Genomic DNA, 15,821 nt, shown 5'->3' on the forward strand with positions numbered 1-15,821 from the left:
GCCCCGTACCCACGGTCGGTTTGGTCCGATGAGAATGGACCGAAGTTCATTTTCATCAGACCAAACCGACCGTGTGTATAGGCTATCGGTCGGTTTTCCTTCGGTCCAAAATGTTAAAACATGCTTCAAAACCGAACCGATGGACCGCTGCCCCATCGGACCAAACCGATGGTTAGTACAGAAAAGCATCGGTTCAAAACCCGCGCATGCTCAGAATCAAGTCGGCGCATGCTTGGAAGCATTGAACTTTCGTTTTATTCAGCACGTCGTGTGTTTTACGTCACCGCGATCTGACCCGATCGGATTTTGAACTGATGGTGTGTACACACATCAGGCTGTACGGCCACTTCAGAGGTGAACCGATGAAAACGGTCCGTCGGACCATTCTCATCGGTTTTGTCTGACTGTGTGTACAGGGCCTTATGTGACTCTATTACTGCTATGTCAAGAGGTCCTCTTGGCACAGGAGTAATTGAGTCTCATAAGGCCTCGTACACACGATAGGTTAACCAGAGGACAACAGTCTGAAGGACCGTTTTCAGTCAAAACCGATCGTGTGTGGGCCCCATAGGTTATTTAACCTTAGGTTAAAAAAAAGCCAACTTGCTTTAAAATTAACCAATGGATTCCTAACCGATAGGTCAAAACCGATCGTTAGTAGGCACGACCATCGGTTAAAAACCCACGCATGCTCAGAATCAAGTCGACGCATGCTTGGAAGCATTGAACTTCGTTTTTTTCAGCACGTCGTTGTGTTTTACGTCACCGAGTTCTGACACGATCGGTTATTTAACCTATGGTGTGTATGCTTGACGGACCATCAGTCAGCTTCATCGGTTAACCTATGACAACGGTCCTTCAGACCGTTGTCCTCTGGTTAACCTATCGTGTGTACGAGGCTTTAGAGTATTAATTGACATGTTGTATATGTATTGAGCTAATGGTTTTCTTTTTTTTTAAAAGGTATGTTAAACAATTTTAACTTTTGTAATAAAGACAATATTTTATTTATTGGATTATCTTCTTCTGGTACCACTAAAGTCTGTCGGCTGTTCTCAAATTTCAAAGTATCTTATTGGATGAGGTACCCATGTAGCCCATGATTCTCTAAGCACCCAACTAAATAAGAAACAGGGACATCTTTTACCCCCAATTATTAGGATGGTGAAGAATTTATGTGCAAAAAAAAAAGACTAAAAATAAATACTAATATATCATTTTTAAAATATGCCCCTTTATGCCTTATGTCAGAGCACCGCTCAACTCCCATGTAACCGCCGGCTGCTCTCCTCTCTCCATCTGAGAACTACAGCAGGAGGGGCTGAAAATCTCCCACTGACTTCAGCCGGGAGGAGAGCGGCAGGCAGTCACGTGAGCGCCGCTCTAACATAAGGTATAAATCTGCATATTTTTTTTCTATAAAGCACATAACTCTAAATCTAGCACTGGAGATTCTAGTAAGAAAACAGTTATTTTAGCAGTGGGAGGGACGGGGAGCAGAGGGGAAGAGACAGCGGGATGACGGACGCACGTAAACTGACCACGGAAATAGTGGATCAGCAGCCTCGATAAACGTGGTCAGTTTACAGAGGGTAGGGCAGGATCAGCCAGGTATTTTAGATGATAGAAAGAGACAAATTACACTGCACAAGCTAAATTATAATTAAAAAAAACAGAATCTTTTTTTTTTTTTTTTTTTTTTTTTTTTTAGGGTTGCAACCACTTTAAATAGTATTTTTAGAGGCATCAGACCAAGAAAAGGGACAACTGGTATGGGAAAGAGAAATTTGCTTCCTAAAAAGGGACAGTCGCTTCAAATGAGGGACAGTCTGGAGCTATGGGGAACCACATGTAATAATAGGAAAAGTTAATATTTTGTTCATTATTAGCAATATATGTTTCGTTTTATTCCTTTATTAATATTGTCCATTTCTACGCGTATGTAAACGTGTCTTTTGCTCATGAATCTATGACGATCTTTCTGTCTTGTTCTGATATAATGGAAGCCTGATCAAAGTAGTGCAAAGAATGTATTCATTTTTAAAAAGTTGTTGTCAAACGGCTTCCCTCTGCATCATCTCGAAAAAGTTTTTCCACTTTGATGGCTGCTGACTTTCTTTGTTCTACTTTTACCTTATGCATTTTGAATTGTTGTATGTTTAATTTTTCTGAAAAAAAAAAAAAAAAGAACAAATCCAAATAGAGAGTGTCAGATATTTGACGCAGGGGCGTCAGAGATTCCTGCAGAAAGAAGAAAAGTGAAGGAATGGAGTGGAACAGAGAGAGCCTGGTAATTACAGCTAACCAGTACAAATGATCAGATGTCTAACAAGAACATATTAGCATGAGAGCTCGCTGAGCTTTGAAATTTGATTCTGATGTTCCGTTTTACAAATGTTCTACTGCCACGGGAGTTTAAAGGCATGAGCGCTGAATGGCAAGCGCCAGTGATTTCCAAGGCCTCTGTAGAGTCTCTGAAATTTATAACCCACAGGAATTTTCCTTCCTTCTCTCCATTCGGCAGCGTTTAATTAAAAATATTCATCAATTTGTGGCTCATTACTCCACATTGCTCTTTATTCTCTCGCTATTTTTTTTTCTATAAAATTCACTGTAAATGCTCGGTGTTTGTGTGAAGGACAGAGAACATTTTTCACTGTGGTATAAATGATAGAAAATGTAACATTAGTGTTGAGTTGCTTTGAAAATGCAACGTTTTACCCACAGTCGTTGTCGCAACCATTTTGTTCCCAGGTGCCACAAGTTTATGAACATAAATTCTAGCATAAATTGATATATATCAAAAGGCTTTAAGATCTTGTCATAACTGTTTTTGTTTAGATTTACTGGCTGTTTAAAATAAATGGCAGCCATTTTAAAGATGAGATCTAGCCAAAAACTATTTTTGGGCATTGCACTGTAAAAATCAATTACCATTAATTTTGCATGCGTCATTTATGTATGAAAGGGAGGAGGTAAGTGGCGCTTACTAATAAATAACTAAGTGAATAAATATGGTGAACAATTAAAAATGTATGAAATAAAACTGATCAAATGATTAAATACCCAAACAAGTCCAAATCATGCAATAATTCAGTGTAAAATAAATCCAATTGAACAAGTGAAAAAAAAGGCGGATGAACAATCAAGAAATAACCTGTATAAAACAGGTGGGCAATAATCCAATAAATACATATAAATAAATGTGCAAACATAGCAATCAATGTGCAAAGTGGAAAAGTCTTAATAATAAATTCTTCAAAAAGTTCGTAATTCATAATGATGTGCAATAAACTCCAAAAAGTGCAGGCAGGCAATCAGTTTCCCCCAGCCTCTCACCTTAATAGGCCAAAAATATAGCCTTGCTGCAATATCTCTTTAAGACCGATAAATGCTCTTTTCTTATTGCCATCCCAGCTCCTGATCCACATACATAGTAGGCTTATAGACACAAGTTCCTGATGTACTCCAATACCCCACAGATCAAATGTCAGCTGCCCCAACATCAGTCAAAGTTAACAATTGCCCATCATTAGTTTTAGTGGAAGGAATAGTGCCCCAATGTTGGTCTAAGTGGGCTAAATGGTGCCGCACATAAGTGTCTGGAAGGAATATTGCCCCAAGGGTCAGATAAAGGCAGGCAAGGGGCCACGTCCAGCCCCGGGCCGCAGTTTGGAGTCCGTTGCTTCAGTCCATTTTAATCAAGGTTTAAAGTGTTTTGCAGTAACAGAATCTTCTGCACACCACTATTGTAAAGGGCAGTTATGAACTTCTTGTCAACTTAAATACATCTGGCTACTGTCTTCTGACTCCTCACATTAATTGAAAGAACAGGGGAATTTATCAAAACTGGACCAGACAGTATCTGTCACATCTGTGTATGGCAACCAATCACCTCCTGTATTCAGGTTGTTCAATTAAGCTTTAAATATGAAAGATAAACGCTGATTGGATGCCATGCACACCTGCTCCAGCTTATTTATTTTTTCATATTTGCACCATTCCCTAAGGCCCCTTTTTACACTGGGGCGGGAGGTGCGGTGGCGGTAAAGTGCCGCTATTTTTAGCAGCGCTTTACCGTCGGAATTGCAGAGGTATTCGGCCGCTAGTGGTGCGGTTTTACCCCCGCTAGCGGGCAAAAAAGGGTTCGTGCCGCCGGCAATGCGCCTCGGTATAGCCACGGTTTTCCATTGCTTTCAATGGGAATAAGCAGTGGAGGAGCGGTAAACACACCGATCCTTCACCGCTCCAAAGATGCGGCCAGCAGGACTTTTGGAGCGGTCCTACTAGTGCACCGCTCCAGTGTGAAAGCCCCAAGGGCTTTCACACTGGAAAAACAGCAGCCGCTGTTTCGGGGCGGTTTGCATGCGCTATTTTTAGCGCAATAGCGCCTGCAAACCGCCTCAGTGTGAAAGGGGCCTAACACGCTAGAGACTGTAAATCCTAAGTCATCAGTTCCTTAACCACCATATCTGGCTGCCCTAGTTCTCACATCTTACCCATTTTGATAGTTAGTAGAAATTGGTTGACCTGCATGCTTTTATTTCAAGCTGAATCCACTTAATTTGATGTTTAGATTATGGCACAGCTAATAAAACGGCTACAGAATATGTAGATTCACCAGTGGTTTTGAATGCGCTTCTACGATCTAATTATACCAGCTACCTGCTTATTTTCCTTTAAATTAATCGCATACATTAATTCAAAGTCACCAAAATAATTTCATATTTTGCAGGCTCCAGTTGTTTGTAAGACTAATCATTACCCAGCCCTATTTAAAATGGTTAATTTACCCAACACCACTGACAGGCATTCATTATTTCCTAATTAGAATTTAATGACACGTATATTATCCTTCATATTAGTTAGAGAGCTAATTAATGTTAATCCTTGGACAGAGACACAAAGGACTTTTAAAGCCTCTATCTAGCAAGGGATCTGTATGTAACCTAAAGAACGTTTCTGGTTAACACTTGTATTCTTTAAATGAAACATCATCTTAAAGGGCAACTATAATCCTTTATATTTCACGATATGCACGTTCAAGATATCAACCTAACATAGGTGGTTTACTTATCTTATAGGCCCCTACCCTCCATGTAAAGTGGAAGTGGTAGAGTTGTATTAAAAAGAATAAATAAATAAAGGTGCCATTAACCTTGAATTTTTCCTGCAATGCCTAGGCAAGTGTGTCATCACTGGGCTTTCAGGCAAAATCCTATAAAAGTTGGGGGTCTCGGTTCTCCCAAGAAGACACTCCAGCGCTGTACTGCCTATTATTCCCACACTTGAAAGTTCAGACATTCTGGGATGTTCCAGCAGAGCTCTGGAGAAAGAGGTGGTTTTAATGGGTAAGCTGCTATGCTAAGGGTATGCTACCTTATAGGGCCTGCTATGCAATGTCACCCTAAAATTATATTGCTTGAGGGCAAAACAAGTGTACTGGTAAATCTTAAGAGGGAAAGGTAACTTAGGTGGGCTTACATGAGGAAGACATCTAGGGTTGGCCATTACCAAGTAAATCAGCCCCAGTAACTTTAGTAACCTCATAGCATTATGCTAAAGTAGGTCTTTGAGTTATGAGTAGCTCTTTCAGAGTAAACCTTTCAGAGATAAATCATCTTTAACCCCCTGGATTGTCCCTAGACATGCAGAACATTTGATTATGTGTTTTACCACTGATGAGCCTTATTTCCCTGTTTTAGGACAAGACTGACACTTGGAAGGAGCCCCATAGTAATAGTGTAGGAAACAGGACATCACTTTCCACAAAAGAGTTGCACGACGGGTAAGATTGTAGTATTGTATTGATATTGCTATATTGAGTGTATTTAACCACTTAAGGACCGCCTCCTGCACATATACGTCGGCAGAATGGCACGGCTTGGCACAGGCACGTACCTGTACGTTGCCTTTAAGAGCCCAGCCGTGGGACGCACGTGCGACCCGGTCCGAAGCTCTGCAAAGGACGCCAATTTTGTTTGGGAGCCACGTCGCGCAATTGTCAGTTAAAGCGACACAGTGCTGAATCGCAAAAAGTGGCCCGGTCTTTGACCAGCAATATGGTCCGGGTGTTAAGTGGTTAAAGAGCATTAATTGTTATCACACCCTTTCACACTAAGGCATTTACAGGCGTTTTTGCGCTAAAAATTGCGCCTGTAAACTGCTTCTTCTGCAGCCCCAGTGTGAAAGCCTGAGTGCTTTCACACTGGGGAGGTGCGCTTGCAGGACAGGAAAAAAAGTCCTGCAAGCAGCATCTTTGGGCCGGTATACACCGCTTCTCCACCGCCCCCTGCCCATTGAAATTAATGGGAATCGTCTGCAAAGCCCCTCGGCAGCGGCGCTTTTCAGCTTTTAACTGAGCAAGCTGAAGTCAGAAGCTGATTGTTTACTATGTATCGCTACACCAGATTCTGTTTTCTCCAGTTTGAGCAAATCCCCCAGTGCCTGATCTTGCATATGCACAGACAAAGATCCGGCGCCATGTCTGTTTACATGTTGCCATGGATTTTAAGAATGGTGGATATGGAGGAATAATACATTCTGGGATATGTGACGATGGTATCCCAGGAGGCTGCATCATCATTTTCGTCTAGGAGAGCATCATAGCAATGGGGCTGTTTAAAGGGGTTTTCCTCCTTTTTTTTAAGTTTATTAAAAGTCAGCAGCTACAAAAAGTGTAGCTGCTGGCTTTTAATAAACTGACACTTACCTGCTTCACGGCTCCAGCGACGCGCCGGCCGAGGCTCCGCTCCTCGCCCCCCCTCGCCAGCCGGCGTCTTCATTCTTAGTGTGGGCACCCGGCAGTGACAGCTTTCGGCTTCACGGCCGGGCACCCACTGCGCATGCGCGAGCGACAGTGCGCATGCGCGAGCGGCTCGGCGCCGTTCGATTGGACAGGCACTCGCCTACAGGGAGGAGCTGTGAAAAGGCGATTAAGCTTATCGCCTTTTCAGCCCCTCGGTGGAAGGAGGAAGTGGGACAGGAAGTCCCCTTCTCCTGAAGCCCCCACTCCCCCCCCCCCCAAAAAAAATTACATGTAAGGGGGCGAGGAGTGGTTAAGAGGAAGTTCAATTTTTAGGTGGAACTCCTCTTTAACGTGAAAAATAAAGTAAATAATTAAAGAAAGATTGATGCAAACGGTAATCTTTGTGTAAAGGTTGGCTTTAAGGCTTCACCACAGAAATGTATATTCTTTATATAGTTGTCCCATGATGCAGCATTTATAATACTAATACATGCTTTTGGTGTAGTGCCCCTCCTGCATCAGCCTTTTATTCAAGTCTGTAAATTTCAGTCTAGAGAGTCTAATCCCTTTACCTGGCCGCTGCCTGTCACACGCTGGAACAGCTGAGACGGAGACTGGTGCTGTGCTCCGCTTTATCTAGTCGTTCTGCCTCTGGGCACACTTTTTGTGTAATGGGACTGTACATTTACAGTCCTCGGAGAGCCGTTCCCGCTTGTACAGTCTATTTAGGTAACAACTTCTTTTAATTAAATCTACTGGTTATAAAATCGTATTTTATTGCTTGAAGTTTGGAGGCCGCTTGGCTTTGTTCTGCAGGATCTGCGAGGGATCCTTTGCATGCAGGGCTGTCTGGGAGGGAATCTATTCAAAGTACACAATCTAAGCGGCCTCCCTAAAACATTTAAAGAACACTCGTTTTCTTGACTTTTATTGCCAATATCGCTGAATTTTGCAATTGCTGTAGTAACCCATCATTGTATGTTGTAAGGCCGTTTCAAGTCACATAAATAGATATTCAGACAGATAGATGTTGCAATAACAACCTCCATTTTCATAGCCTTTGCATCCAATTTTCACCAGTTACGCAGGGAATCTTAATATGAGCGTGCAGTATAATAGGTACCCAGTGCGCTCAATAATGTTACAGAGCTGCTCAGGCACACTGCTTCTCCTTCTCTGTGGTATATATTCTATAAGGCTGGATTCACACTTGTGCGGTGCGAATTCCAGCTCTGTTATCTCTGCAAAAAGATAAGAGAGCTGTTCAGCAGATTATCTTTGTTTTAGCTGCGAATTTGGAGACCAGGGAGAGGGGAGGGGAGGAGTTATACTTACCTCTACTTTGCAGCTCGTTTTGCACAGAGTGGCCTCGAACCTGGTCTTCTGGGGTCCCTCGGCATCTGTCTCGGCTCTCCCTTGCAAGAACTCATCACCTTCATGCGAGCGAGCTTCCATGGTGATGAGTTCTTGCGGGCACGCTCCTGTGATGCAGCCGGCAGCCATAGCCACTCACTGTATCACTCTGCCCACGGCACGCCGCGCCGTTGAATGTGATTGACAGCAGCACGAGCCAATGGCTGCACTGCTTTCAATCAACCAATGAATTCGCCGAGAAGCCTGGCCGAGAAGCAAGCGCGTTCACAGCGCGGGACTTTCGAGGGGTCAGGTAAGTAAACAGGGGGGCTGGGGGCGCTAATCCGCAGATGTTTTTTCACCTTAATGCATAGAATGCATTAGGGTGAAAAAACTTTTACCTTTACAACAACCCCTTTAACTCTGCAAATACCTCCCCTGCAACGATCTGATGCCCACGAGGCGCCTCTTCTCCCCGGCTTCTTCTGGGTGTTGGATCTTTGGCAATCTCAATTGGTCATCATGGGATGATGTCACTCCACACAGGCATCTTGCTGAGAATCTACACAGAGATGCGCATGAGCAGTGCACGTTTACAGAGGACTGCAAACAGGCAGGTATATTTATTTTATTGCAGAAAAAAACAAAGCATGTCTCTTCTACAATAAAGGCGAAAAGGTTTATTTTGTAGGTTTGTAGGTACTGCATGTCCAATCGAAGGCTACCTTGTGCCAGGCACTTTACATGTGCCTTGCAGGGTCTAATTCATACACATACCATAAAGGCTTAAAAAAAATAAACAAATCTTTAATTTCCATATACAAATGGTTAGATTTAATAAAAGTTGGATACAATTGGTTAAAACCAAAGTTACTGTAAGGCCGCGTACACACGGTCGGTCCATCCGATGAGAACGGATGAGAACGGTCCGATGAAGCAGACTGATGGTCCGTCACGCCTACACACCATCAGTTCAAAAACCGATCGAGTCCAACACGGTGACGTAAAACACGACGTGCAGAGAAAAATGAAGTTCAATGCTTCCAAGCATGCGTTGACTTGATTCCGTGCATGCGCGGGTTTTGAACCGATGCTTTTGCGTACTAACCATCGGTTTTGACTGATCGGTTAGGCGTCCATCGGTTCAATTTTAAAGCAAGTTCTACGTTTTTGGACCGAAGGATAACTGACCGATGGGGCCCACACACGGTCGGTTTGGACCGATGAAACTGAACTTCAGTCGGTTTTCATCGTTTTTGTCCGATCGTGTGTACAGGGCCTTAGTCTATCCAGGATGCGCTGGTCCTGACTGAAGAATAAAGAAAACTGGCCAGAGAGAGAGAGAGAGATATCATTTTGCCCCTATACAAATCATCAGTAAGACCTCATCTGGAATACGCAAGTTCAGTTTTGGACACCAGTTCTCAAAAAAAGGATATCTGAGAACTGGAGAAAGAGAAACCAAACTGATAAGAGGAGGCATGGAGGAGCTCAGATATGGGGGGAGATTAGAGTAACTGAAATTATCCTATCTTGAGAAGAGGAGATTAAGGGGGGGATATGATCAACATGTACAGATATATAAGGGGTCCATATAGTGAACTTGGTGTTGAGTTATTCACGTTATGATCATCACACAGGACTAGAGATTTCATCTCCAATTACAAAAGGTTTCTTCACAGTTAGAGCTGTGAAAATGTGGAATAGACTCCTTCCAGGGCTGGTTCTGTCCCGCTTAATAGATTTCTTTAAAAAAGACCTGGATTCTCTCCTATGTACATAATATAACTTAATACTAATATTTATAGGTAAAGTTGATCCAGGGAAGATTTGCCTCTTGGGGGATCAGGATGGAATTGTTTTCTCCTGCTGGAGCAAATTGGTCATGCTTTGTTTTTTTTGCCTTCCTCTGGATCAACTAAGTAAAGGATTGTGTATATAGGTTTGTACATCCCCCCCCCCCCACCTTCTTTTTTAATTGGTTTACCTAGATGGTCTTTTTTTCAACCAGGCTGTGTTATTTTTTACTTTTTACCATAGCTACAATTTAAGCTCATCCTCTAGATTCAGTACAAACTAAATAATTCCCCTAAAGCATGTATGCATATAAGGAAAGTCGTAGAGAATTCCTTACAGTACCTGACCGTGATATTGTACAATATCGCAGGTCGGCAGCGTGGATATTGACCCTCCGCGACCCCTGTCGCGGGAGCCAGCGCCGAGCTCTTTCGCTCCTCCAGCTCACCCCCCCCCAATAGATTCCCATGCGCGAGAAGCACAGCCTTGCAGCGCCGATTTCCAGCGTGATCCCATCGCGCTGGAAATACAAAATCGGCGGCACCCACTGTAACTGTATACTTGTTCCAAGTCAGTAAATCAAGTATTAAAGTATGAAGGCCATTAAAGCTGAAGTAGGCTTTTTTTTGCTTAGTTACAATTGTTCAATTGAATCATGTCTAAGTATGTATGTACCATACCTGGATAATCCCTGTGGAAGTCCCATGGCTGCCTTGCTGATCAGTGAACATAGGAGGCTGCTTGCTTGGCATTGGTGCCATTCAAAAAATGCCTTGTATTTTTCTAAATGAATACAAGGTGTTCCCTTGAACAAGGTGGAGATTGTGATGTCACTGCCTTGCCAAATAGTCAGATCATAATCAATCAGAATATTATACTGTATATATTTGGCCCTCTGTGTAGTAGTTTGTTCCCATGTTCCCATGTTCTATTATTTTTTCTATAAAATTCACTGTAAATGCTCGGTGTTTGTGTGAAGTGTGTGTGTGTGTGTATATGTATGTATGTATATATATATATATATCACAATATTATACTGTATATATTTGGCCCTCTGTGTAGTAGTTTGTTCCCATGTTGTTGTTAAGTGAAATAACAAAATGATCTATTCTTTTTCCTCCACAGCCTTCCGAACACACGTGATACCTCTGTCCATTTAGACAATGGGGAGTTCTGGTGCAATAAAGCTTCGGCCTACAAGGGGAAGAGTCACCGGGTTATCTTCCAAGAGAGTATGGAAAAGATCTACAAGGACATGTACAGGAATTCCTTGAGTCCACATACTTATAGAAGATCACACAATTCCTAGGGTAAAATGGGAACTTTAGTTTTGTTAAAAAATGCATCTCTTTTGCAATACCAATATAGTATTATTATGAACCACTAAACAAGTGTTGATGTCTGTAAAATGAACAATAAACTGAGTGGATATTTAACGGTTGTCTTGTTGACTCCTCGATGGTATTGTTGGAATATATTGAAATGCTTGTTTATAATATGCAGACAATGTGGTTTATAGGTTGCTGTCATAATCTGTTGTAAAGCCTGGACCTGACTTTTAGAGGATATTTATTGGACTGTAAATGTACAACACACAGGCCACTTTAGGCTATTTATGGCGGGGATACATGTATCAACTTGCAATTGATCTAGGTATAAGTGATGACCAACTATATGTTGACCAATCATTACATTTTTGAAGTTTACAACACACTGTATTATTCTGCACTTTGTGATCAAAAATACTATCTGGTATTAATCAAAACAATTATTTGATTGGTTTGTTTTACGATCAGTTCTCTGACATGCTTGAAAATGTCTTTAAGTAAGATCCTTTGGCGCTTTCCCTATCACCTACCCCCTTACTCTTTTATAGCTGCCATTACTAGAACTATAATCGGTGGCACACTTTTCACTTGTTTTGAGTTCTTGAATACGCATAATTATGTTTTTTTCAATCAGAAGCTTTCAGAAATGTTAAAAAAAAGCCTGGGTAACCACCTTAGTTCAACTATATGAGAATGACCTTCTTAAAACCTACGAGCAACTGAGGACAGAGTACCCCCTACAGTCAAGGTGGCTCTATCAGTCCCTTCAGTTTTGTCATGCACTACGTGCCCAACTTTCCTCGGTTGAAGTGTCTTTTTCTCCCACACCTGCTTTGAATAGAATAGTACAAGTGAGGTCAACTAAGGGAATAATTTCTGTAACATATACGGTCTTATTGGATACGTTTTTATTGAGGTTTCCTATCTGTTCCAAGGCAGGGTGGGAACAGGATATCAGCCCTATCTCTGAGGAGGTTTGGGAAGAGATCCTCCGGTCCCTCCCTCTTGCCTCTCTCTCTTCATCACATAGATTGACCCAGATCTTTATTCTCCACAAATTTTCGCATTCTATAAGTCTGAGATCTGACACAGCCTGTGCCAGATGTGGTAATCTAGGTACTCTAAGGCAGGGGTGTCCAAACTTTTTTTAAAGAGGGCCAGATTTGATGAAGTGAAAATGTGTGAGGGCCGACTATTTTTTTCAGCACGTCGTTGTGTTTTACGTCACCGCGTTCTGACACGATCGGTTATTTAACCTATGGTGTGTAGGCGTGACGGACCATCAGTCAGCTTCATCGGTTAACCTATGACAACTGTCCTTCAGACCGTTGTCCTCTGGTTAACCTATCGTGTGTACGAGGCTTTATACATCTTCTGGGTTGGTGCCCAAACTCCAGAGATATTGGAAGGAAGTGGTTGGCACACTTAATGGGCTCTTGGATGAAAATATTTCTGAACCACTTACATGCCTATTGGGCTACCTTAATTATTTTTATACTCCCTCCTCCCCCCCCTATGTTGACTACTATCTTGCATGCTCTTTTTGTGGCCCGCAGACATATACACATTTTGCTCTTAAGTGCACCTCTCCTACCCTCCTAATTTATCTGATTTGGATTTTTACCTCAATAGGCTTATGTATTTTGAAAAGCACACATATTATTTAAGAAACTCAGTGAGAAAATGTGATGCTATGTGGTCACAATGGATTGAGTCTGTGTCCCTGATTTTGGAGTAGGCCAATTTGAAATATAAATATTCTCGTCTGTATACATTATCTTCTTCGTTTTTTTTTTTTCTTTCTTTCTTTACCATCTCTTTTTTTTTTTTTTTTCTCATTGGATTAGATGGTCATATATAGTTGATCTTATTTAGTATCTATAATTATCCACTAATATGTATTTTTTTGTTGTTTTTGTTTTGTATTTTTGAAGTTCTGTGTGATGTGTTTTGTATACTATGCCTGTATTTTTCAAAATTGAACATTCAATTAAATAAAATCTGAAAAAAAACTATCAACTTGGCAGATTTGAAATCAATAGAGAGCTCACTAAATTGATTGAATGGAGAGTCTTTAGTTTACAAAAACCAATGCAAAATCTGGTGCAGCTGTGCATGGTAGCCAATCTGCTTCTAACTTCAGCTTGTTCAGGTAAGCATTGACAAAAAATCTAAAAGCTGATTGGTTTCTATGTAGAGCAGATTTTACACTCCCTGGTTCAAGAAAGTCAACCCCACTGTAGTTACATTGAATAATCAAATCTATGAACATATCTGTGCACATGGCCACCATTAGACTTAAAGCGGAGTTCCAGGCTTTTTATAATTATTAAAAGTCAGCAGCTACAAAAAGTGTAGCTGCTGACTTTTAATAAACAGACACTTACCTGTTCCACAGTTCAGCCCCACTCCTCTCCCCCTCCTCTCCGCCGTCTCCTCCATAGACACTGTGGGCACCCGGCCATGACCGCTTTCGTTTTCATGGACGGGCACGCGTGAGTGACGCTGCGCTCTCCCAGTGGAAGGCAATCTTCCCAGAAGGTGAAAGGACGCAGTGGGACAGGAAGTCCCCTTCAAAACAAAGCCCCCCCCCCCCCCCCCCCCAAAAATGACATGCCAAATGTGGCATGTAAGGGTACAAGGAGTGCTTAAAGCGCAAGTTCCACTTTTGGGTGGAACTCCGCTTTAATTTGGCCAATCCCCCCGTTCCCTCATTACAATCCGACTGTATAATCTCCTTTCAAATTTCCAAAATGATGTAATATATGATGACCTACCTAAACAATCCAATCAATTTGTATCCAATCAAGAAGGCTCTTGCCTTAAATATTTGCTTGATCTAACGGAAATTGGACAGTCAGATTGTAACATGTGATGAGATAACTCTTCATAGAATGGTTAATTCTGTAAGGGTGCCATGGGAATAAATTGTCCCTATCTACAGAAAATGGCTGAATATATAAAAAGTCAAATGTGCAAAAGGCTGGGCTTATTCCTACCAGAAAGCAAAAGACATATTGGAGGATCACTTTTTCATAACATGGGTAGATTTAGGATACAGAAATATTTGTGCCATGCTGTATTTACCATGTAAGCTGAGACAGTGGGAGCTTGTGTTATCTGCTTCTAAAATCTGCATTATAGTTAGGAAAGGTTAATGCAGAGGAAGTCCAAATACCAATATTATATTAAAAGTACAGCTGCCCTTTAAAAGCCTTTGCTGTAACGAGTGTTGAATCGCATTTGCCATTAATAGCAGAGAAAATGTTTTACTGAACAATATAGAGACTGTCTATCAGCTGTAATATTGCATGTCAGATATGAGAAGACAATACTAAGGGCCAGATTCAGGTAGAAGTGCGGCGGCGTAACGTATCGTAGATACGTCACACCGCCGCAAGTTTTCATCGCAAGTGCCTGATTCACAAAGCACTTGCGATGAAAACTACTGCCATTTAAATTAGGCGCGCTCCCGCGACGGACCTACTGCGCATACTCCGTTTCGTAACTCCCACCGTGCTTTGCGCGGAATGACGTCATTTTTTCGAACGGCGACGCACGTAGCGTAATTCCGTATTCCCGGACGGCTTACGCAAACGACGTGAATTTTTAAATTTCGACGCAGGAACGACGCCCATACTTTATACAGCAATACGATTGCTGTGTAAAGTTAAGGCACCAAAAACGACGACTAACTTTGCGACGGGGAAACTAGACCTAGCAGCGACGTAGCGAACGCGAAAAATCCGTCGTAACTCCTAATTTGCATACCCGACGCTGGTTTATGACGCAAACTCCCCCCAGCGGCGGCCGAGGTACTGCATCCTAAGATCCGAGAGTGTAAAACAATTACACCTGTCGGATCTTAGGGATATCTATGCGTAACTGATTCTATGAATCAGTCGCATAGATACTCTGAGAGATACGACGGAGTATCTGAGATACTCCGTCGTATCTCCTTTGTGAATCTGGCCCTAAGTGTCAAATCAGAAGTTATAAGATCTGTGATCAGAAGTTCTAAAATACTGTATTACCTGCCTTTATGTTATAATTGTATTTCTATACCTTCTTGTAAAGGGTTAGATCCCCTTTAAAAAAAAAAAAAAATGAAAAGGTGAGATAAAATGGGCCAGCGAAAGAAGAGGAAGAACATCGTCGTTTTCAAACCCCAGGACTGCTACACCTTGCTTGGATAGGGAAGTTGTTGTATGACTCAGAACTAATTGAAGTTGAGATAGGGGCGGAGGGGGTTGTAGGGCGTTCACATTTAAAAAGATGTAAATACATTTTAAATAAAAATAAATACTTAAAGCAGAACCACTGTAAAAAAACAGCAAGCAAGTGGGCTCTTTATTGCATGTAGTGTCTTTTCTGCAATAAAATACACCTACCAACCTGCTCACTGTCTTTTCTGGCATGCAAGCTGAGCCGCATATCTGAAGCAAAGCTTACAGCGCTGGCATAGTCCCAGGATGACCGACTCCTGCGCCAGCCAATGAAGATGGCCGAAGACCAGCACCCGGAAGATACCGACAAGGGATGGGTGAAGAAGGGGTAAGTTGAGCTTTGTTTTATTACTGAACTGTCAAATATAA

General features: G+C 42.0%; 1 protein-coding gene across 4 annotated transcripts in view; it reads left to right on the forward strand.

Annotated features, from left to right (window-relative positions):
• SPATA6 (spermatogenesis associated 6) overlaps positions 1-11,334 on the forward strand; it is a 115,096-nt gene extending 103,762 nt beyond the window's left edge. For 3 of the 4 annotated variants that reach the window (XM_040360528.1, XM_040360529.1, XM_040360530.1), the window contains 2 exons: positions 5,706-5,788; positions 11,024-11,334. In XM_040360528.1, coding sequence (XP_040216462.1) covers positions 5,706-5,788; positions 11,024-11,207 — 267 coding nt within the window. In that variant the 3' untranslated portion in view covers positions 11,208-11,334. The remainder of the gene's footprint in view (positions 1-5,705; positions 5,789-11,023) is intronic. The other variant, XM_040360531.1, reaches the window with a different exon arrangement.
• Positions 11,335-15,821: the final 4,487 nt, after the last annotated feature.

The sequence above is a fragment of the Rana temporaria genome, chromosome 7 (genome assembly GCF_905171775.1).
Source record: "Rana temporaria chromosome 7, aRanTem1.1, whole genome shotgun sequence".
In the NCBI taxonomy this organism is placed as follows: Eukaryota; Metazoa; Chordata; class Amphibia; order Anura; family Ranidae; genus Rana; species Rana temporaria.